General features: G+C 45.1%; 1 protein-coding gene across 1 annotated transcript in view; it reads right to left on the bottom strand.

Annotated features, from left to right (window-relative positions):
* The window catches only part of LOC146798135 (uncharacterized), a 238123-nt gene that overhangs the window by 21029 nt on the left and 191883 nt on the right, over positions 1 to 25211 (bottom strand). The window contains exon 5 of the mRNA XM_085625370.1: positions 14007 to 14123. Within this exon, the coding sequence (XP_085481496.1) occupies positions 14007 to 14123 (117 nt within the window). The remainder of the gene's footprint in view (positions 1 to 14006; positions 14124 to 25211) is intronic.

Genomic DNA, 25211 nt, shown 5'->3' with positions numbered 1-25211 from the left:
AACAGACCCAGCTGATGGCCCCAGCCATAACCCAATGACCTGGCTGTGGCCCTACTGTCTTTGAATCATTCAAGAACCGAATCTACCTTGTTGCTGAAAAGGTGAATCCCATCAGAGGGCATGTAAATAAGGGATGCCTGGTCATCCCTGAAAATCCATTAGTCCTCAGCTAGACGTGAGGTTGACACGCCACTATTAAAGCAAAGGCTCTGCCCAGCGAGTCCGCCAAATCCAATCCTCATCTGATCGTGAACTTTACTGCATGTCTCCCGTCAGAAATAGGTTGGGAAAGTTTGGCCCAATGCTTATTTGAAACAATGAGCAGCACTTGCTCAACAGAATGCCACACCATGTGGGAATACCAGCCCAATAAGCACGTGGTGTTCACGGACCACAGTGCCAGGCTGGTGGAAGAGAAAATTCTCTTACCAAAGGGATCCAGCCTCTTGGATTCCCTATCCGGGTGTGCGGTAGGGCACACACCAGGATTTATCCTGGTAGCTGAAGCCTGGACCACTGGTCCTGTGCACAGGCCAAGAGGAGGACATCTGTCAGGGCTTCATTAAAGGATTGTAAAAGTTCTGAGGAACGATGTCTAATGTCTTTCTGGCCAAGATCTCTCTGATCAAAAGATCTAGATGGGGAGGTCAATCCTTTTGCTACAATATAGCCAAATTATGGAACACCCTGCCCACTTCCCTGAGGTTGAGATCGAACAAACTATTGTTCTGTAAGTCACTCAAAAAAAGAATATTTCAGAATAGACCCCTCCGATTCCTTGTAGAGTAGCAGCGCTGGGATGCCTAAGGATAGCTATGTGCTATATAAGTGCGAATAAAATAAAATAGAGTAGGATAAAGTGGCCTTTACCCATAGCTCAACTTCCATGCCCTCCCCGATGACTACTATCAGTGGCAACCCCGAAATTTTCCCAGTAAACAGGAGAAACAAAAAATGGCTTGACAGCTGGGAAATCGTAAGCAAAGTGCTAATATGTATGACCAGGAAGGGGTGCAGTCTTTCCACCAATTAAAAGAGGACTATGATATACCAGAAACAGAAGGCATGCACTATCTGCAAAGACAACACTGGGTGACACATCCGTCTGTCAACCTGCACGCATACTGCCCCTTGATACCCTTTGAAAAGTCGCTTATAAATCAAATGACACACCCCTAGTCTCGAATATTTATAAAATTCTCTAGAAAGCCACTGCCTTTCCATGGATTTCAGCACAAAAGAAGTGGGAGGCAGAGTTTGAATGCACTGTTCATCCTAGTCTAAACAATCCTCTGCATGCTGGAGGTGTGGGTTGACAGGTATTCATACACCTTCTGTGACACTGCCCCAAGCTACAACGCTACTACAAAGACTTTCGACACGTCTACAATGAGATTTTCGCCACTGACATCCCTGTATCCCCAGCCTACACCCTCATAAGCTTCTCCAACGCACTCACATACCCTCTGCACTCTCCATGGTGGAAGACCAAAACACTAGCCTTATGCGCAGCCAAACAGATAATAGCACTGCAGGAAAAGGACACAGTTTCTGAGTATAGTTCATGGCACCATAAACTGTGGGACATCTTAGGAATGGAGAGAATCTCCGCTAGCTTAGGAGAGAGGGAAGTGCAGTTTGAAAGGACATGGGGGCCGTGTATTACTTTTCTGTCACAGAAATGTAGGCAACTCACCTGCCACAAGTAGCTATGGGTGCTACAATTCATGCAATCACCCACTACAGTCCTACAGTCTGCCCAGCCACACACCCAATATAGCTTTGCTGTGATAACGTTGAGACAGAGTCGCACGATACACTCTTTTACAGAATACTCACTCGACCGTCTTGGAGGGACTTTATTGTTTTTTATGGTGGTGTGGGGCGGAGACGTTGTAGTTTGGAGTTTTCTCTGGTTTGGGTCTTTGGTTGACATCTTTTATAAGAGTACTGAATCGCTGTCCACTGGCTGTAGGGTGTAGGTTGAGTAAACTGTATGTAACTTATATAAATATATTTAAATTATAAATTGCTTCTGAGAGGAGCTAGAAATGTTCCTTTAGGAACCGAGGAACACTACCCATGGAAAACTAACCACCTCTATGTAAATCTGACACAATCTGTGTTCCAAGTATCTCACGTTGTGGAGGAGCGCCCTCATACTTTAGGCAGTGTTAAAATATTACTCTTCCTCCATAGACTAGAACCACCATTTGATGAATTCCTCCCTACCTTTCTTGATAAATGACACCTGCACAAGGTGGCAGAATCGGTGGAGGGAGGTGAGAGCCCCCTGTGGGCTGCTGGCCCTGAAAGGCAAACGGGCCCAATATCACACTCTTGCACGGTCTTACCTGGATGCCACCATTGCAGTTATTCTCATCATATTTGTCTGTCATGCCTTCCCTCCCTTGCTATGTTTAGACAAAGCCAGTGAGTCTCCCTCCTACGCAGTGACTTGATGTTTTGACCCGAAGCACCCCAAACTCATGTCAGCAGAGCATCAGTGAGACTCAGAGCTGCCTGGAACCTGATGGACATAGGACACCCAATTACTCGCCTCATTTACCTTTGAAAATATTTCACCAGAGGTTTGCCATATGATGCCAGCACTAATAGTGCCCCCCCAGACTATGATGGTTCCACCAGTGGATGATCTCTGGACAGCAGTGCAGTTGCAGCAGAGGTTTGAAAATGGACACCAGGATCTTCTGAACTTCTCAACTTTGCGTGAAAGAGCTGGTGATGTAGTATCTGATTTATATGGTTCATGTTATAACTAAATATTAAGCTCTCCTGTGAATGCAATGTAAATGGCGTTGTTATCACCAAGTTAAATGGCATATGTTATACAGTTCCAGCGTTCCAGCTGCATCAGGATTATAACTTGTGCGGGAACACTGCACATTCAGCTGTTTTCCCAGCACATAAATCACCGAGCAAAAGTAAGCTGGTAAACATGCCTGAAATAATGGGAAAATATGGTAATTGATGTGCGTATGAGCACATCACGACCATCTTGAATTGCCAGCAAAAGTACAGAGTGAAGGTCTTCCAGTACACCAGGAATGACTTTTGCCACCGAGTCCCAGAGGGCATGAGTGTAACATCCTAGCAAGCAGAGGGCATTGATCGATCACAGGGCCAAACTGGCTGATGAGAAGAGGCGCTTCCCAAATGTCTCCACTCGCTTTGTATCCCTATCAAGGAGATTGGTAGGGAAATTGGCTGAAGGAGGCCTGCATCACAAGGCTCTTTGGAGAAAGGTGCTGCAAAAAACAGGCCAAGTCGTCTGGAACAGGGAGATAGAGCCTGGCAATTTGCCCAAGCCTCTAAGAGGGTATCAGTTAGAGCTTTACTGAAAGGGAGGAGAGGCTCAGAAACAGTCTGTTCCTTTTGCAGGACCTCAGTCAATACGTTTATTTTGACCTCAATGGTGGGGAGCTGGAGGTCAAGAACTTCAGCCGCCCTACACATAACCATAGCGTAGGAAGCAGATTTTTCCATGGCTGGGCCACGAGGGGAGAAATGGCCTGTGTCTGGGGAGGTATCCAGCCCACCAGCCTCCTTCGCGTCCTCATACAAATTGTCCTCAGTATATGGTTGAGCAAACTCCTAACCCTGGTCATAGTCATTGTGGGAGTTGGTCTCAAAAAGATAATACAAAAAATGTTGCTTGCCTTGTGGTAATGCGAGTGTAGAAACAGGAGCCTTGGTCAGAATCAGGCACAACGTCAGTCGAGGCAGGACTGCCGTGGGTCCGGCATAAGAGAGGACAATCGGGGGCACCTCTTCAGGTGGCGAGGTCAGCATCGAAGTCGACATACCTAAGACTGGTGTGGGTAGGGGCACCTGACGCAGCATTGGAACTGGAGCAGAGGCGAGACGTGGCTTGGAGGGTCCAGCTGGCGCCAGGGGCGAACCTGCCCACGTTAGTCCAAGTGGATGGCCTCTCTGCTCCGTGGGGCCTGAAGGTGTGCCAGAGGGAATAGGTAGAGATTTGAAGAGCTGAAGCATAGCTGCGCTGAACTCTTTAATCTGATTTATCATTGCTGAAGGCCCCAGAATGTTGGATTGTGCCAGAGCCAGCTGTGGAACCAGCTCCGAAATCGGCCGACTTTGAGAGAGGGAGGAAGATGGTTGTTGCCGCCCATGCACTTCGTCAGAGGGCGGAAATGGGGTGAATGAGAGGATCTCTGCTTGGACTCCTTGTGTACACTGGACGAATTGGAGTGCAATGAAGACTGGCCTCTGGGGGACTCTGTCAACTCCAGGAACAGGAGCGAGAGCAGGATTGAGCCTTGGATTTTGAGCAGGACTTGAAGCAACCCTGAAGCTGCATCTTCTTGTGCTTGTCAGCAGAAAGCTTTGCCTTGCATTCCATGAGGGCCTTTAGGTCCATCGACGCACAGTCTCTGCAGGTCTTGGAGTCTTGGCCCAACAACATGCCTCAACAAGCATTGGCATAGCTAATAGGTCTCGCTTTTGGGACCTTATAAGTATTTAGTTTTGCAGCACAATATCCTTGGTGCAACAACATTAACTGTTGCATGGCTAAACACTTATAAGGTCCCAAAGGCGAGACCTATTGGCTATGCCAATGCTTGTTGCTTTATGCCATTACAGGATCTGTGCACTAAACCATGTGCATGAAGGGGATCAACATGGTTCTTAACCCCAACCATAAGTTGCAGGTTGATTTTTTATACGTTATTTTTAATTATAGGGATCGCTGTTATGACATACATTTGCAAAAAAAAAAACCCTTTCCTTGCAATAACAATATCCAAATACACATTTTGTGATATGTGCTCCAAACAGAAATGTGTTATTCCTGCTGTCCTGTGTTTCATGAATGTTCAGTGGTGTTTGCCCCTGTCTTTGTCCAGATATAACATTTTCAACACACTGGAATAGTGATGCACTTTAAAGTTATTTTTCACTTATTTACTAAGTGGAAGTGGGCCAAGTTTCTCAATAATGACTTAAAGTAGGTAAGAAAATAGAAGGAAAGAAGAAAATAAGAGTAGGAAAAAGGAAATAACGAAAGGACAAAATAAAGTCTAAAAAGCTGTTGAATGAAGAAGAAAGAAATGATAGGCAAAGAAAACAAATGGAGACATAAATCATAGAAAGGATAGAAAAATATCAAAACAAAAGAGGTAAAGAAAAAGATTAATTGGGTAAGGAGGTAAGGGAATAGAGAAATGATGAAAGAAGGAAGACTAAAAAATAAATAAATAGAAAATAAGAAACAGGGAGGGAGAGAGGAAGGAAAATAAAGAAAAAGGGAAAGGAAGGAACTAAACGTGTGCGTGCAGTTTCGAAGGCTTTTTTTGCCATGTCAGTTTTTTGTGTCCTCCCTGGTTAAGTAATCACAGCTGCCTTGTGTGGCTGAAAGAACTTCTCACCACTGCTATCGTTTTATACCGCTTCTCCTTTGTTCTGTACAAGCGCATATAAATAAAACGTAATTATAAAATTTCCCACAATTGGCAAGCTTTTACTTCTGAAATGTATTTCGCAAGGTAGTATGCTATTTTTTGGAAATCAGAACATTCGTTTTCCTGGGTAATCTGCAAGTACATGAGCAAGTACATCTGCATGGACTCAAGTGGAGAGTCACAAAAACATTCAGAGGAGTATGCTAGGAAACCTTTGTAAAACTCTCCAAATCAGGTTTCTGCACCCATGCAAAGTGATAGAACTTTGAATGCAAACTTGGGAACGTTAATGTGAATGGGGCCGAAAACCCTTTACTAGCCATTTTATTTCAGTAGGATACGTACAATCAGAGTTTACTGAAGCTGAACATTGCAAACACTGCCAGTCGTAGGTAGGGCACAGCGCTGTCCTTCACGAAAAAATTACAATTACATACATGCAATGCAATGCATAAAGACGGCAGTGGCACATGCGAAAACACACCAACGAAGCAAACTTCCAGTCACGTGATGCGAGGCACGAATAACTATCTCACTGCTCACTATATACTCTAAAACGCACTAAAAAGCACAAGGAATGGCCAGGCTGCACAGACCTGCTGGTAAAAATGAAACACAGCCACAGCATCAAAGCCTCCGTGCAGGCCCAACAATTCCTATCCGCATTAGAAGATTGCCCTCCAATTGTGTGCACAGACTTGGTGATTATCCAGGCTCGTGGCTAACAAAGCACAGGCTCCCCTGTGTCTGACTGCAGTCATCTTCTGATGGCTGACAGCTGTGTGGCACATGAGAACGCTTTTGTATATTGGCTTCCACGTTTAGATTGCCTGATGCCAGTCCAAAACGTCAGAGGCTCTGAAGATTGAAATGGTATTTTTAAATGACAGCATTTTGAAAGCTGCCGTCCCTGTGCAAAGTTAGAAAAGACACGCTGGTATAAATGGCTAATGTCTTGTTTTAGAAAGCATGTACAATAGATCAGATACGCAAATCACGTACAGCTGCTGATGAAAAACATAAAGAAAGGATTCCTGGTCAGCGAGAAAAAGATTTGTGAACTGGAGCTGCCTTCATAGCGAGGGAAGTGCAGTTTAGGCCAATTGGAATTAATTTCGGAGAACCCCCAATAAATTCTTGCATATAAGCCATTTTATTTCAGTAGGATACGTACAATCAGAGTTTACTGAAGCTGAACATTGCAAGCACTGCCAGTCGTAGGTGGGGCACAGCGCTGTCCTTCCCGAGAAAATTACAATTACATACATGCAATGCAATGCATGAAGACGCAGTGGCACATGCGAAAACACACCAATGAAGCAAACTTCCAGTCACGTGATGACCTAGAAATGAAACTGACGCGGCCGCGGGAAAAAAATAAAAGCGAGCGGGAAGTGATCGCAGGGACGCGCTCTGTGGTGGAGGAGGGGCAGAGCGAGGCGCTTGGGAGAGCACTGTACTTTATGAGCCATGACGGCCAGATGGAGGAAAGATAGAAGGCGGCTGTGCGCGTGCACGCGCTCGTGAACGCAAGCTTGAGGCCAGGAAAAGCCTCTGGTAGCACTTTAAAAATCCACTAACTAAATGTCTCGCAGAGCAGCGCTGGCTCACGCAAGACCTAAAAACCTGACGTCTTAGGGGGTGACATCCCTTGCACACTGTGACAAATGTTTAAAGAAAAATACTAAAGAAAAAAATTGAAAAATGGGTCTCTGAGAGATGAAAGAAGCTTCGGATCTGCATCTGGTGATGCAGAAAGAAAGAAACTGACGTCAACACGTGTGAGTGGCCCCTAAATCGGCCCGGAGCATCACTTTTGGAGCAGTATAGCATCCATGCAGAGTCTCACAGCACCACCTTCTGGCACGCAGAAGTACTATGGGAAAGTTTCTGGATCCAATCTGATGCCTGGGGAATATTCAAAACGTGAGAAATTTGCAGTTAGAAGTCTCTGTCAGAATCAACGGGTCAACTACATGTTAAAGTGCGGAGGTGATTCAGTTCAGAAGTATTCATATGGTCTGGTATATTTTGCAGTATGTGGCCTGCAGAGGTTACTCAGTCCCACTCTGTAATACCCTAACCATGTGGCACACCATATACATTTGTGTCCGTGAATTCTATACTCTGGCTTAAATTGAGTCCAGCCTGAAACTTCCATTTTCTACTCACCCCACCTATTCCCCTCTGGGTGTACACTTAGAAATGGGTTTCCAATTTCATTTCTGAGATATATTGGGGAGGTAGTTTGGGACTGGCGTGAAAGATCTGCTGTGCAAAACCCCAATCCTGACACCAAACAAAAAAAGTGCAATGGAGCAGTGAACAGGTGCAGACGTATGTCCACGTGTTATGCATGTAAAAATGAGTTAAAACGGATAATCATGGTGCAGAGTTTCAGCACTTAAATTATTTCTCTGACGATCAATAACCATTGTGTCAATGTTTCAGCCCAATGAGTAAACAGACGTGGTATTCTTCAGGACAGAAATACAGTCAAACGCCACCAAACATTTCAGAACTTAAATAAGGATGATGAAGGGATACCATTGGTAAAGATTTATACTGGGAGACATCAATTCCGAATAGGGCTGGATGACTTTAAGGGGAGGCACAAGAAAATCCCTTGAAGGGCAGGTAAAGAACCTCTATATACATCAGTGCTGCACCAAGACTCAATCAGACTGGTGCAAAGATAGCAATGATAACCCTTTGGGGTAGTTATGTTGCTGCTGACGCCAAGTGCAGTATAACCCAAATGTAGACTTATCCAATCAGGAATATGCAATAACATGGGGCAATTAACTTCACTGCAAGTTATCCACAGTTATTTACAGATTATTACTACCATCATTCTTCTGGTGTCATGGTCACAATGTTCTTATGAGCAAATGTGGAATATGTGTGTATAAGTAGAATTCAAGAAATGTGTGTTAGTTTATATACTGTAGTAGTATTTCCTTTTTGAGCTGCAACCATAGGGAGCATTGGTGCCAGATAGTGAAGGCAACAGCAACCACCACAGTGTCAGAGAGCACATCATGCTGTAGATCCCTCATTGTAGGAACTGTGGTGGGGGGGTTTCTCGGTTAAAATACCCCTCTTATTCACTAGACAGCGGTCCTAAGCCACAGAATTAGCCCCAATAACCTACATCACACACCATCCCCTCACCTTGCTCAGTAATAACTCATCTGCAATTTGGATAGTACTTATATCAGAATCCAACAATAGACAGGCAAGGTAGGCCGAGATGCACATGTCTTCTCCATGTGGGAATGGCATGTACGAATGCATGACGATTAAAGCATATCTTTTACCAGATGAATGAGAATTATGTCTGACAAACACTACTACTATACCATGCCACCTCCAGATGTTGCAGACGCAAGAAAGTAACCTACAGACCTCAAGCAAGCTGAAATCATTACAAAAGCCTCACAGAAAGCACGTCTCTCTGTTTGCGGGCTTGAAAAAGAATAGTAGTAATTTCAGAAGGTGTGTCAACAATTTCACTTTGGATACCCAAATAATACTGGATATGAACCCAAGTGTGGGTGAACCTTTTGGCTACCTCATGGAAATCTGTTGATTTGAAGAGCTGCAATACTAAAACTCAACAAAGAGAAAATCTAGAGAAACAGCATTGGACATCTCACTGAATCATGTGAGCTTTGGTGAATGCCCATGATTTGTGTCTGGGGGGGGTACTATGTAGTCTCCAGTGAGATAGGAAAGGGACTGAGGGAAATGAGAACCTGCCTGAAGTTGACACCTACTTACACAGCATTGATGCATTTGCAAAGATGCTAAAGCAGAATGCACAGTGGTTGTTCAAAGTACTAGATGGCCCGTAAGACAAGACTGTATAACATTGCTAGACAAGAAACAGTTCTGTTGCTTCAGTATCAAGCTGCCCATCATACCATAAGCAACACCGAAATTAAAATGCATCCTCTGAGAGTGGTTGCACAATGAAACTGGCCAGGCCTCATCAGCCTGAAACGGTTAAAGAACTGTCCAGAGTAATGTTCACAGCTAGCCCTCTCAGACGGACTCTCGCACACCTGACAAAGGGCTTCCAGCGAAGCTAGAGAGGAAGAATGTGAACCTAGTATCACTGACGTATTACAATGTGCACCCTATGGACTTTGCTTGCCCCTGTGCTGGAAAACGTTTTTGCATGCTCATTGACCATCTGACTAGTACACAAGTGTTGGCATTTGCTGCCCTTGCCAGCCCTTATCATTCTAGATCAGCTGCAGCCTTATTGGCTATGAGACATGCTGTCCCAAGGCAGATGATGTGGCCTAATGGCAAGAGTGGTCTACCTCGAAACTGGGGAACCGGGTTCGAGTCTTGGCAGAGACGTTCAACATCCTGCGATTCTGGGCAAATCACGTAATCTCCCCGTGCCCTAACTAAAATGAATGTGTCCGTCCGTAAAGCAACTGGTGCTTATGTAAAGCGCTCTGATAACTTTGGGTCGAGTTCGCCCCCCCCCCAAAAAAGCGGTAGGTAGTGATGCATGGTCCACTGCTTATGCTAGCTCTGTGTCCATTTAACTAACCAGTACACAAGCCTGGGTTTCTCTTCCTCAAGTATTCTGATTATGTACACAGTGCTTGGTGCACTTTCTGAAGTGAAAACAGTCCGCTTGCCCATGTGCTTACGTGAGCTAGGCTGAATGCAACATAACATTGGTGGGTATGGACATTTGACCTTCAGCCCCAGTACTGCCTAGAAGGATGACACAGGTGCTCCACCAATGACCCATCTCCCCTGATCTTGGATGGACATTTGGTGGAGTGAAAGTTTTCCATAAGGCTATCAGAGACCAAGTCACAACATACCTTTGTTTATTCACCTGACTGCAGTAGAATGCTTGAGAGCCAGCCTTAACCCCTTCCATGCTGCGCAAATTCCGCCGCTGTGCTGACGGAATCTTGCGCGGGCGTGGTCATGACGGAACGGTTCCGTCATGAGCACAGCTCAACCGTGGCTCATGACGGAACCGTTCCGTCATGAGCACCGAAGGGGTTAAAGACATACCTGTGGCACATGATAGAATATACAATAATATATAGATATAATCTGTTAATGTCAGAAACCTAACCATGCAATCTTCCCCTAACTAATCTTTCAGGGCAATCAATAAGCTCAGTAGAGAGACCATGGCACATCAGCCAATTCGAATTAAAACAGGGTTAAAAAAAATGCAACCGTTTTGATTGTCAACTGCTGTGCAACCCCAGATTAAGTTTGATTCTATGGAATTAAGTCAAACTTGTTATTCAAAGTGACATCGTCTAGCAAGGGCCAGAGAACGCTGATAATTCCACACCTACTAGAGTTTTTTTGTTTTGTTCCAAGAATACTGTGATACGGCGCGCAATCTCTGGATGATAATAATGGACGGTTATGAAACAAAAAAGGCATTTTATCATTTGTGAAGAAACATTAAAAACATCATTGCAATGGCGACTCTTCCTAGCCATCAGCTCGCAATGCACACCGACAGCAGTGGGCCAATGGATGCCATGCTCATCAGCTGTCACTGTATTGAAACACACAGCCATCCCACAGAAAACACAAAGTAATTCCTCAGGAAAATCATAGGCCTACCCAGCGAAAGGCCAAAAACCACCCACTGTTGCCATGTTCCCCTATGAGAGTGTTTTGTGAGTGCCACGACTTCTTATGGTGGGCTACACCGATATAAGGAGGAAGGTTTGAAAGTATTTTTATAAATAAATGCACATGTAGAACAGCTCTATAGAGCCCGTTGGCAGTCGAAGGCCGTACATGCTTGGCCACCGTAGGCAAAACTGAAGTGGGTGCAGCATGTAACCGCACGCAGGGTCAGTCTGGCCTACTGGAAAATCTGACAGAGCCCGAAGAGGCAACCTTACCAGGAAACGGCCAAAACAACGTTTTTTAGCCATGTGTGGCTCTGTCATACAACCAGTCTCACCATGTGTGGGCCAGTTTTGTAGCTGTGCACAGTGCCCACAGCAAGCACAAACACCTGTGGTAACCCTGCCTTCCGAACCAATCCAGACAGCATACTTGAGCTACATCGTGCAGTTCTAGTAACACACTGAGCAACCCTTTATACCTATATTTACTACACATACAGAGTATAAACACCAACAGGATGCCATATAAGAGCTTGGTATGAAACAAAACCTCTACATGAACTTCAGGCACAAAAAAACAAATAACAAAATTAGTGATAGCATACTGATGATTCTCGCTCGCTAGCAAGCACCACGTGCAGAAAGATATTGGAACATGAATTGAAAGATTTTGCACATCAATCATCTGAAACCTGTGAACCAGCTGCTACAGATCGCTGTACCCGGGCTTGGATTGGGACAAAAAATAGGCTGGGCACCAAAATAAAGGTGGCCCCCAATAGCAAAGCAGATAGGTAAAAATGAGGTATTATCAGGGAATCAACAGTAAAAACCGATCCACCTGTCTATAAAACCGGCCCACAACTCATAAAAAACTGCCCACACCTTGATCTATCAGACCAGCCCCATCGGCACTGCCTGATTGCCCTATAGGCCAGTATGACCCTGCAGGCTGTCCCTAAAGAAACCAACGGGCCAAAATGACACCATTGTTTTGCTCAAACCCTGCAACTACCACGACAAGACGCCAAGCCTTATGTCTACAGACATCAATAAAGCACACTCACCAGTACTATTAGAGACTAAGGCCCCTGTTATCCCAGATGAGGATGTCCTTGCACCCCGTAAATGCTGACACTGTAGGGTGAGATATTTAGCAGGTGTAGTAATCACCTTCTATTCCAAATTTTCTGACAAAAAATGGAGCACAGATTAACTAATGCACCGAATTGTGCTTGTGTCTGTCTTAATTGGGCATTTTCTGCCTTTAAATTTTGTCAGGGTTCACCTACGGTAACATACCTTTGGAAAATTGCGTAGGACACGGTAATGACCTCAGAAATCAGAATTCCGATATGCGCAGTAACAAGAGCTATCACATATATTGGAATCTAACAGCCCACTTTTAATGGGGGAATACATGGGGCTTCGTATTAAAATGCCACAATGTAACCAAGCTACATTTCATATCGCTGCTGAAGTCCGGAGGGCTACCCTTAGTGGGATTGTCAACTTCGGCCAAGGGTAGGGAATTGAAAACATTCTCCTGTTTGCGCACATCGTAGATTTTTCAGCTATATTAATGCAGCCAAGGTTTCATCTTCTGCATAACTAGCTCATGGCACCGCGTAAACGTTTCAAAATGAGTCTACTAGAGTATACCTTTGTTGGATTTTGGCAGTCACATCTACAATGTATAGTTGGAAGGACTAAAACTAACTTTCGTATTAGAAATGTTGGTCTCCTACTTGTCAAGTTCCGAGATGTGATGGATTGACCAGTAAAATGATGTATAGGTGAGAGCATAATTGTGATCTTTATGTTTTTCTTCTGTCTGCCTAATTGACTTGAATTGCTATCTCTACCTGACAGGGAAGTCAATTTTAATTATCTGTAATGTTTCTTTCCTCTTTTGGCTCTATTTCGTGTAAATAATTTGTACATTTTACTAGTAAGTAGCCTAACAATCTATTGGTCTATTGATATACAAACTGAAAACTTTCTTGCTATTATCGAAAGGATAGCTGTGGTTGAATCAGAAATCTTTATATTAAAATGTCTTACATACAATAATGAATGATTCGTATTGGCAGATAAATTATATATGTTTTATGACGACACCAATGATATGTTATTGTTAAGGGCATATGGATTATCTTTTTGGCATCACCATGCCTCGAAGGTTCACTCTACTATTGTATTTATAAAAACACCATATTGAAAATACCCAATAGATTTAATGAGAAATGTGACTGGAGAATCTAACCCCATGTTTTTCTTTACAAATGTATAACTCTTCTTCCTTGGCAATCTTTAAATATGAATTTGTTCATGGAATTGCAATTGAAAATTTATAGGAGTGACCTGCATTTCAATGAGCAATTACCTTCATCCGAACTATAAAAATTTGCCATCAATAACCAGATAATAAACAACTCACTACTTAACAGTGTCAAATGTTCTTTTTCTACTTTGATTTCCCGACTTTAATTTACTACGATAACAAGATGCAGTTCCTCGTTACCCCCGTCCGAAAGAGGAGGGTCATGGGGTGGGCTGTAGTTCTCTATCCCTATAAGCAGGGCTGGAGGTGGTGCACCCTGAAATATATATGAATTATATGGGTGTGGCATGTTTTTGCGTAATTGCCAAGGTCTTTGCGCAGGTGATTATCTTCATGTTTATTTTAATGCTGAATGGAACATATTTTGGGGCAGCAAACAATACCTACAACAATGGATACCAGGATCCAACCTATCCATTGTGATGATTCGGGCAGCCATTTGTCCCAAGCAGCTAGTGTATTAAATCTACAGGAAAATGGCGGCTAGAGCACAGGATCTCATATTCCATGTGCATCCGATCATATGCTCTGTTTCTTTTCCTTTACTGAAGAGTGAGATACAGTTCAATCGCATCTTACCTTTGTTAGTTTTAATTCTTTATCATATCCAGTGCTAGCCACCAACAGCTTGCGGCCCTCGATTTTTTTTGCATTTTTCGGCGAGTCCACAAATGGTTTAGGTTTTGCTGGATGTATCTGTCAAGAAGAAAGAAGCTTTGTATAGTAACTACATTATATATGAAGGTACCTTGTACGTCTGCAAATCAATGCTAAGGTCCAAATAAACAGAGATACAAGTTCCAGACATCACCTGCCCTATAAAGTGGTAGAATAGTATCCTTGTTCACAACCAGCCGCGGCCCGTGCAGGTAAGAGTGTGGGGACGGGAGTGGGGATGGGGGGCGGAATTCGACAAACGGCTACAAGGGAAGATTAAATATATAATTCATTTTCCCTCGTGGTCCTATGTGGAAATCACCAATACCCCCCCACCCCTCCACTTGGCACCACTGCTCCTACCTGCACGAGCCTTGGCTGTTCCAAACACTATGAACCTAAAATAAGTTTACTTTGGCAATAAAGCACTGTAAAAGTCTGGCCTTATCTCTGAGACCTGGGGCAGTTATTGTCCACTGGGTAGTTTATAAGTGAGTAACTAGCATTTACCGAGGTTCCCTAGTACCACTGCACTGCTCAAACGTGCAAAAGGCTCCAATTTGGATCCTACCTCTCTTGCAATGTCAGGTCAAGACGGCAAGGTCTGATCTAAAAGTTGGTTATGGGCTGCGAATTCAGATACAGTAAAACACGATCAAATAATCAAGTATGGTTAATGTAGAACCAAAGCTACAGTTCATAACGTAGGTCTTTATTAAGAGGGCTACCGACGAATCTCATAGCTCGCGAGCTCTAGGGAAATACTGCTGTGGCAATATTCTCTCTGCAATGCCGTAAGGGGACAGGCAGAGCTTGGGTTTATGAAATAGGCGACACCTGCCAAATTCTAAATAACTCCCATAGTCTCTAACTGTCAGCCAGGCACCGAATCGGCACAGTTCACTTATAACAAAGAGATCCGCTTTCATAGCAACCTTGATTTCACAGGAGAATCGCTACAACAATATTTTTGAGAGCTCCTAGTCAGGTTGTTTACAAGCAGTACAACCGTCGGGGTCAATACTGCGAATCTTGATGTTAGCACACCCCAAATCTCCCCAAAACATTCATAAGACTGAATCAATGGTCCCACTTTTATGTTGGTAATAGGCCATAAGGATTTTGACAAAAGTAATGCCTAGTCAATGAAAAATTTGTAAGTTCCTTTATTTTTAAAAAACAAAAAATTGAAAAATATTTTTATTAATGGGTGAACTTATTAGTTCAAACCCCAAATCACCTGAACCTTTCTAAAGTTAGTGGCCTGAGTTTATCTGGTATTTAAAAAAATCTCCAAGCGTTCTTTGAAAGAGAACAAGAACCCGCAACTCGTCACTCACAAGCCCACTTTTCCTGCCATCAGCAAGCTCCAGCTTTTCGCTGGACTGGAAGCATAATGACAATTCTATCAACTGTGCAGCAGGACATGGTCCTTCTATCATGCTGACAGTACTAGTGACGTAACGGCAGGACTATGGGCCCTATTTAAGTTTTGGCAGGAGTATTCCACATCCGCCTGGTGGAGGACTTAAGGTCCTCCAGGCTGAGGGTACTTCTGTGCTCCAAATTTTAAAATGACCAATGAGCTGGCGGTCATTTCGAAAGCATTAGCATTAGTGGTTCCTGTCAATGCTTATTTACATTTGACGGACGTCTCTATGGACAAGAGGGAGCTGCAAGCCAACCTTATTTTTTTTAAACTTTCAAATAGAAAATCACAAAGCAGGATTTTCTTCTTGAAAATAATTAAAAATGCCCACCTCACCATGGGCTCTCTCATGGTGAGGGAGGCATTAGATAGTTTTTACTGTGCCGTTGAATGCAAGTTCTTCATTCTGTGAAAGACAGGTTAACGCCTTTATATTATTAAATAGGCATCTCGAGAGGGTGCTTTCCCTAAATACTACATCGTCAGACATTCAAGTTCAAACATGTAAGCAATGTATTAGGCAATCTAGATTTTTACTATTTGATTAAAAAGCTGTCTTTTTAATAATTACACCTATAATACAGTTTGCTATGAAATGTATTTAGCTTGCTGTAAAAGACGGACTTAATATTAACCTCTTCAGTGCCCACGACGAGCAGGACTCGTTATGGGCCGCGGTTGCGCTGTGCCCATGACGAGTCCAGCTCGTCATAAACCCCGCCCGCTAATGTAACGGCCGGCACAGGGCGGGGAAAGGGCGTGGCACTGAAGGGGTTAACGTATTTGAACTGTTAGAGAATGTTGGTGAAGTATTAGAATAAAAATAACCAAATAATGAACGATTTTTATTCTGCTATTATAGAGACCATGATGAGACCTTGTGGCAGCCAGGTACAACGAGCCAGTCAGGTAAAATAAACATATTTTGTTAATGGTGATAAACTGTGGTGCCTTTAGATTGGTTATGGAGCAGGAAAGAGTGCGTGTTCATGGCAAAAAATGTAGCTGCAGCATGTCCTCCCCGTTCTGTCAGTCCAAGGCGTAGGGGGCTCCAGTGACATGACAAGTCCTCTGTAAAATAATAAATTGCTGGGAACCAAAAGACCAAAGGCTGCGTAGCTTTGATTCCACCTCAAGCCTGTTTAATGCACCCACAAGGCACTCACTGTCTCTTTAGCTCACTTAAAGGTTGTTTTTTATTCCTCTGTAATGTTTTATCTCCAATTTCTTTCTTCCTTCTTCTTTCCCTTGAGTCCCTTGTGTGTTTTTGTCTCTCTTGTTTTTGGTCGAACTCTAATGAAGAGAAATAAGTGCCAGTCCACAGAAATGTGTGCCAGTGGGCCTCACCGGCAACCAACGGCTTAAATTAGGCCCTGGCCATGGTCCCTAAGAGGTTCAGTCTTTATTGATGGCTGCATATCTGTTGCAAATCCACAGTGCCTTGAATACAGCAATGCGGACTCATTATTGGGTGGCAGCCTGGGACATTAGCAAAGACATGCCCACCTTTCGCTGGCAGATTGTCTCTATCCTCTGTCTCAGTGAGCTGCTGCCAGACTCAGGTGAACCACCTGAGTGGGATCAGTGCAAGTGTGTGGACTTTTCCCCAACAATTGTTCATTCTCATTTGACTCGACACACCAGCAGCTGCTGTGGCACATTCGATACACAGACACATTTACTTCATCCCTATACTGTACATCCACGACTAGTATATTGCTTCCTGCAGCACCTCTTCTTCCTCCTCTGCTACCAGGACCACGTTTACCTCTTAAGTGTGCTGGGCTCAAGCCTATATCCATAGCTCTTTTGTGACATCTCAAGTCCACGCCTAGTACCATTATGGGTGGTGTTTAACATGCTGTGAGACTTATCGGTCGAAGGGCTGGCCACCACTGCACCGCTGATACTGCATTTGCTGTGCAGTTGTGTGTTCAAAGGAACCAGCGGCTCCTCCATTGAAGCGAAGGAGCGTGGCCCCACTCAAATTATCCCCCAAAGATGAAAAATAAAATGGTTACATTACCATTTTTTTTCATCCTCCCGTCCTGACGCTCGTGTCAGGATGGGTGGCGTGGCCGCTGCTTGATGACAGCAGCAGGGAGGTGTTGGGCGTGTTCGCACTTTTCAAAGTGTGCATGTCTTTTTGGCCGGCCGTCTTGCGATGACCAGCCATACATGTGCACTTTAAAATTTCTAACCCAGCTGTGAGAGTAAGTGCAGGCCTCCTGTGTCCTTGGGAAAAGCAAGTGAGGCTGCTCCCTCCAATCAGAGCGCTGCTCTCACAGCATTAAAGAAGCGCCAGGATTGGTCCCTGCATTGCAGCATCTGGTTGAGAAGAGGTCTAGAGCTTAGGACATCGATTAAGGTAAGTTTTTTTTTAAAGAAACTTTTTGTGCGCGCCTGTCCCCCCTCCCCCGTGGATGCCAGCCGCCACTGCTGGACTGCAGCTACATAGGCTGTATCCATTCTATGCAAGGAAAGCGTACACTGCTACTGTCTGCGCTTCACCTGCTCTGTGGGTGCAAGGGATGCTTGCGCAGATACTCCACAGGCTGTACCGTATCTCAGTGAGGGAAGTTTCGGCTGGTCGAACTGCCACTGCACCTGTTCTGTGTGATGAAAGTGAACTATTGCTAGAGCTTACACTGTTGATGCCAATGTGGTACCTCACTTTTATGTGTGGTGGAAGCTTGCATTGCTGGCCTTTTTGTGGGAAGGAAGCTTGCATGTTGGTGCTCATGTATAGTCCTTGTTTTGCATGTGAGGGAAGCTTGCACTGACGAAGCTAGTGTTGTACCTGTCCTCTATGTCTTACTGAAAACTGAGAACACACTTTTCACTAGAAAAAACTAAATCAATTAACATGGCAAGTGCTTGTTCAGAATATATGTTTGACAGAACACACACTCAAGTTCGCAACGCTTCAGGTTTGATTAGATCACCCAGTTATATTGTTTAAATCTGTATACACAGCGCAGCTGTCGCCAGACTCTGCAATCAAGAGAAAATGAGCTTTCAGAAGTACTTTTGAGAGATGGACATTATCTCTGCACACGTTGATTCCCCTGAGTACAGCATTTGATTAGCCAGAAGTTTTGTGCCTCGACAGAAAAAGAATGATTGCATTACACTTTTTGCATTATGAGAATGGTTATGATCAGTGCAGCAGGAATCTGTTGTTTAATTGCAGCAAGTCAATGAGCAAGGCTATAGGTTTGATCTGTTTAGTATGAAAACGTTACAATAAAGGTAGTAGGCTCAATCACTAAACAGGAAATCCGAGATGCTGTATGTGACTCTGCCACAGGGAAAACATCCAGAGTAGATGACTTGCCAATAGAGTTTTACAAGACGTACATAGACTTACTAATGCCGAGGCTGACCGAGCTATACGATTCGGCACTTGAGGCGGTGGGAGCTGGCCTCCTCCATGGGGCAGTCCCTCTTGGTCTTAGTCCGTTGGAAATGACCTCCTACAGAGGCCACTGGCCATGCTTGGTAGCGACTATAAATACTGAGCAAGGTCCTCTATCTACGATTAATGGATGTTAATGCCTGAGTTCATCCACCCGGACCAAAACGTTTTTATAATGGACAATCCCACATCCCTCAATATACGTCATCTGCACAGACTTATAGAAGAGGCGCCGCCTCGATGGCCCCACTCAGCTTGCCTAGTGCTGGACCTAGAGAAAGCTTTTGATAGGCTTTACTAGGACTGCATGTTCGCTGTCCTAAGGTGAGGTTGGGCCGCAAAAGGTTGTGATTAGTCAAATTGCTGTCCACAAAGCCAACAGCGAGGGTTAGATTTGGCAAGCTTATCTCCTTACCCCTTCCCATTCGGAGGGGCACACAGCACTCTCATCCCCCCCCCCTTTTTGCTGTGGCAATTGAGCCCCTGGCTGCCCTCCTGCATCAAAGGGGAAGGGAATAAGGCATGTACCAGTTGGTGGCGGTGATCATGTTGTGCCCCGTTAAGCTGATGATGTATTGATTTACTTTAAGGACATCCATGCAGGAGTGGACATAGACGAGCAAGTCCTGCGCATGTTCAAACTGGTGTGGGTATTGGGAGTGTACTTGATGAAATTGAACCTGGTCTCCCTACATCCCAGGTGCCCCATACAGAACATAATTGTGGAAGACTGTTTGGTGCCATGGAGTGCTGCCACCTTCCGTTATCTTGGTATCAACATCTACCATACCATCAGGGACTTACTCGATGGAAAACTAATGAGGACTGTATGTGCTCTTCAGGCGCAGATTACATTCTGGCGCTGTCTACTACTGACAGTGCAGGGCAGCGTTGCATTGGCTAAAATGGTAATTTTGCCGAGATTACTTTATCACTTCTCAAACTTGCCGATTTCTGTGCTAAAGAGTCTCTTTGCACTATAGGCGCTATGCTAAAAGCTCTAATCTGGAAAAATGGACAGCGCAGAGTCACATTATTCACACTGCACCTCCCCACAGAGAAAGAAGGCATAGGGCTCCAAACTTTGAACATTATTATTTAGTGACACAACTCCAGTGGCGTGCACTCTGGCTGTCCGGACACTGTGTCCTAGAAGTTGGACATGCTGGTGGGCGGATCACTCGAGACGCTGTTGAAAAACTCTACATCCCCCAATCAGTCCTGCCTGTAACTTCTGATAAATTGGTGCACACTGCCTATGACATCTTCCTGGGGGCCCTGAAGGTTGCTCCTAACTTGATAATGTATGCTCCAGAAATCCGACTGATAAGTATACACAGTTTCCACCAAGCCTTAGAAGGTGATGCAGTAGTTAACATCAGGGGCGGCTCCTCCACTAGGGCGGAGGAGCATCGTCTCACTGCTTTCTCGCAGTGCGAGAAGCAGAAATATAAAATGATAATAACTTCCCGTTATTACCATTTTATGTTTATGAGGGCGCAATGACTGTTTGGTCGGCCCTCTGGGGTCGCCAAAACCAGGCATGCGCACTCTGCCCTTTCTCCATGCAGCCTACATTGAGAACATGGCCTCCCCCTAACCCCCTGGCTGGACGGCGTCCCCACCAATCACAATGCTGCCATCGCAGCGTTGTGATTAGCTTAGGGGAGGGAGGCTGCCTGCTTCCTGTTCCTGTTTTTTTATTTATTATTAAATTAGCCCCCCACCCCTGCGCGCCCCCCCTTCCCCCACCCACGAATAATGCCGGCCGCGACTGGTTAACATGGGATAATGCTGGGATCACTTGCACATAGGACCTCTTCCACAACGGGGCATCGATACCCTGTGATTCATGGATGGAAAAATGTGACCTCCCAGAGTGACAATTTGTGACTCACAGACACCTCACTGCAAAAGCTATAACTCATTTGGGGCATTAAAACACAGAGTCACCTCCGCACCATCTAACCCGGACAATGTGCACAGTTGGAGCAGGCAGAAGACTGATCCCTGGCTTGTCAAGGCTATCCCAGATCAAACGCAGCCACACCTGTCTACATTCCGTGTCACCTGGGAGGAGGATATTGGATGCCCCCTCACACCGGAGTGGGAGCAATCTACCTCCCTTACACACAAAATTTTCTGGAGTGCCAGGCTTCAATACATCCAACATAACATACTCCATCGGGCTCACCTAACACCAGAGCGAATCCACAGAATCTAGCCTTGGCCTCCACATCAATGTTTCCACTTGCCCTCTTTAAACAATAGGACCAGGCCTGCCACAGTTTGTTTTCACACGTTCTGTTACTATATTTCTCTCTTTCTGGTACATTACACCTTGTAGACTAAACGCATCACTACATACTTTCTTCCTTCTTCTTTCCCTTGAGTCCCTTGTGTGTTTTTGTCTCTCTTGTTTTTGGTCGAACTCTAATGAAGAGAAATAAGTGCCAGTCCACAGAAATGTGTGCCAGTGGGCCTCACCGGCAACCAACGGCTTAAATTAGGCCCTGGCCATGGTCCCTAAGAGGTTCAGTCTTTATTGATGGCTGCATATCTGTTGCAAATCCACAGTGCCTTGAATACAGCAATGCGGACTCATTATTGGGTGGCAGCCTGGGACATTAGCAAAGACATGCCCACCTTTCGCTGGCAGATTGTCTCTATCCTCTGTCTCAGTGAGCTGCTGCCAGACTCAGGTGAACCACCTGAGTGGGATCAGTGCAAGTGTGTGGACTTTTCCCCAACAATTGTTCATTCTCATTTGACTCGACACACCAGCAGCTGCTGTGGCACATTCGATACACAGACACATTTACTTCATCCCTATACTGTACATCCACGACTAGTATATTGCTTCCTGCAGCACCTCTTCTTCCTCCTCTGCTACCAGGACCACGTTTACCTCTTAAGTGTGCTGGGCTCAAGCCTATATCCATAGCTCTTTTGTGACATCTCAAGTCCACGCCTAGTACCATTATGGGTGGTGTTTAACATGCTGTGAGACTTATCGGTCGAAGGGCTGGCCACCACTGCACCGCTGATACTGCATTTGCTGTGCAGTTGTGTGTTCAAAGGAACCAGCGGCTCTTCCATTGAAGCGAAGGAGCGTGGCCCCACTCAAATTATCCCCCAAAGATGAAAAATAAAATGGTTACATTACCATTTTTTTTCATCCTCCCGTCCTGACGCTCGTGTCAGGATGGGTGGCGTGGCCGCTGCTTGATGACAGCAGCAGGGAGGTGTTGGGCGTGTTCGCACTTTTCAAAGTGTGCATGTCTTTTTGGCCGGCCGTCTTGCGATGACCAGCCATACATGTGCACTTTAAAATTTCTAACCCAGCTGTGAGAGTAAGTGCAGGCCTCCTGTGTCCTTGGGAAAAGCAAGTGAGGCTGCTCCCTCCAATCAGAGCGCTGCTCTCACAGCATTAAAGAAGCGCCAGGATTGGTCCCTGCATTGCAGCATCTGGTTGAGAAGAGGTCTAAAGCTTAGGACATCGATTAAGGTAAGTTTTTTTTAAAGAAACTTTTTGTGCGCGCCTGTCCCCCCTCCCCCGTGGATGCCAGCCGCCACTGCTGGACTGCAGCTACATAGGCTGTATCCATTCTATGCAAGGAAAGCGTACACTGCTACTGTCTGCGCTTCACCTGCTCTGTGGGTGCAAGGGATGCTTGCGCAGATACTCCACAGGCTGTACCGTATCTCAGTGAGGGAAGTTTCGGCTGGTCGAACTGCCACTGCACCTGTTCTGTGTGATGAAAGTGAACTATTGCTAGAGCTTACACTGTTGATGCCAATGTGGTACCTCACTTTTATGTGTGGTGGAAGCTTGCATTGCTGGCCTTTTTGTGGGAAGGAAGCTTGCATGTTGGTGCTCATGTATAGTCCTTGTTTTGCATGTGAGGGAAGCTTGCACTGGCGAAGCTAGTGTTGTACCTGTCCTCTATGTCTTACTGAAAACTGAGAACACACTTTTCACTAGAAAAAACTAAATCAATTAACATGGCAAGTGCTTGTTCAGAATATATGTTTGACAGAACACACACTCAAGTTCGCAACGCTTCAGGTTTGATTAGCTCACCCAGTTATATTGTTTAAATCTGTATACACAGCGCAGCTGTCGCCAGACTCTGCAATCAAGAGAAAATGAGCTTTCAGAAGTACTTTTGAGAGATGGACATTATCTCTGCACACGTTGATTCCCCTGAGTACAGCATTTGATTAGCCAGAAGTTTTGTGCCTCGACAGAAAAAGAATGATTGCATTACACTTTTTGCATTATGAGAATGGTTATGATCAGTGCAGCAGGAATCTCTTGTTTAATTGCAGCAAGTCAATGAGCAAGGCTATAGGTTTGATCTGTTTAGTATGAAAACGTTACAATAAAGGTAGTAGGCTCAATCACTAAACAGGAAATCCGAGATGCTGTATGTGACTCTGCCACAGGGAAAACATCCAGAGTAGATGACTTGGCAATAGAGTTTTACAAGACGTACATAGACTTACTAATGCCGAGGCTGACCGAGCTATACGATTCGGCACTTGAGGCGGTGGGAGCTGGCCTCCTCCATGGGGCAGTCCCTCTTGGTCTTAGTCCGTTGGAAATGACCTCCTACAGAGGCCACTGGCCATGCTTGGTAGCGACTATAAAATACTGAGCAAGGTCCTCTATCTACGATTAATGGATGTTAATGCCTGAGTTCATCCACCCGGACCAAAACGTTTTTATAATGGACAATCCCACATCCCTCAATATACGTCATCTGCACAGACTCATAGAAGAGGCGCCGCCTCGATGGCCCCACTCAGCTTGCCTAGTGCTGGACCTAGAGAAAGCTTTTGATAGGCTTTACTAGGACTGCATGTTCGCTGTCCTTTGCAAGGTGAGGTTGGGCCACAAAAGGTTGTGATTAGTCAAATTGCTGTCCACAAAGCCAACAGCGAGGGTTAGATTTGGCAAGCTTATCTCCTTACCCCTTCCCATTCGGAGGGGCACACAGCACTCTCATCCCCCCCCCCTTTTTGCTGTGGCAATTGAGCCCCTGGCTGCCCTCCTGCATCAAAGGGGAAGGGAATAAGGCATGTACCAGTTGGTGGCGGTGATCATGTTGTGCCCCGTTAAGCTGATGATGTATTGATTTACTTTAAGGACATCCATGCAGGAGTGGACATAGACGAGCAAGTCCTGCGCATGTTCAAACTGGTGTGGGTATTGGGAGTGTACTTGATGAAATTGAACCTGGTCTTCCTACATCCCAGGTGCCCCATACAGAACATAATTGTGGAAGACTGTTTGGTGACATGGAGTGCTGCCACCTTCCGTTATCTTGGTATCAACATCTACCATACCATCAGGGACTTACTCGATGGAAAACTAATGAGGACTGTATGTGCTCTTCAGGCGCAGATTACATTCTGGCGCTGTCTACTACTGACAGTGCAGGGCAGCGTTGCATTGGCTAAAATGGTAATTTTGCCGAGATTACTTTATCACTTCTCAAACTTGCCGATTTCTGTGCTAAAGAGTCTCTTTGCACTATAGGCGCTATGCTAAGAGCTCTAATCTGGAAAAATGGACAGCGCAGAGTCACATTATTCACACTGCACCTCCCCACAGAGAAAGAAGGCATAGGGCTCCAAACTTTGAACATTATTATTTAGTGACACAACTCCAGTGGCGTGCACTCTGGCTGTCCGGACACTGTGTCCTAGAAGTTGGACATGCTGGTGGGCGGATCACTCGAGACGCTGTTGAAAAACTCTACATCCCCCAATCAGTCCTGCCTGTAACTTCTGATAAATTGGTGCACACTGCCTATGAGATCTTCCTGAGGGCCCTGAAGGTTGCTCCTAACTTGATAATGTATGCTCCAGAAATCCACCTGATAAGTATACACAGTTTCCACCAGGCCTTAGAAAGTGATGCAGTAGTTAACATCAGGGGCGGCTCCTCCACTAGGGCGGAGGAGCATCGTCCCACTGCTTTCTCGCAGTGCGAGAAGCAGAAATATAAAATGATAATAACTTCCCGTTATTACCATTTTATGTTTATGAGGGCGCAATGACTGTTTGGTCGGCCCTCTGGGGTCGCCAAAACCAGGCATGCGCACTCTGCCCTTTCTCCATGCAGCCTACATTGAGAACATGGCCTCCCCCTAACCCCCTGGCTGGGCGGCGTCCCCACCAATCACAATGCTGCCATCGCAGCGTTGTGATTAGCTTAGGGGAGGGAGGCTGCCTGCTTCCTGTTCCTGTTTTTTTATTTATTATTAAATTA

The sequence above is a fragment of the Triturus cristatus genome, chromosome 9 (genome assembly GCF_964204655.1).
Source record: "Triturus cristatus chromosome 9, aTriCri1.1, whole genome shotgun sequence".
Lineage (NCBI taxonomy): Eukaryota > Metazoa > Chordata > Amphibia > Caudata > Salamandridae > Triturus > Triturus cristatus.
The sequence above is the reverse complement of the archived record's forward strand: the minus strand, read 5'-3'. Positions and strand labels throughout refer to the sequence as shown.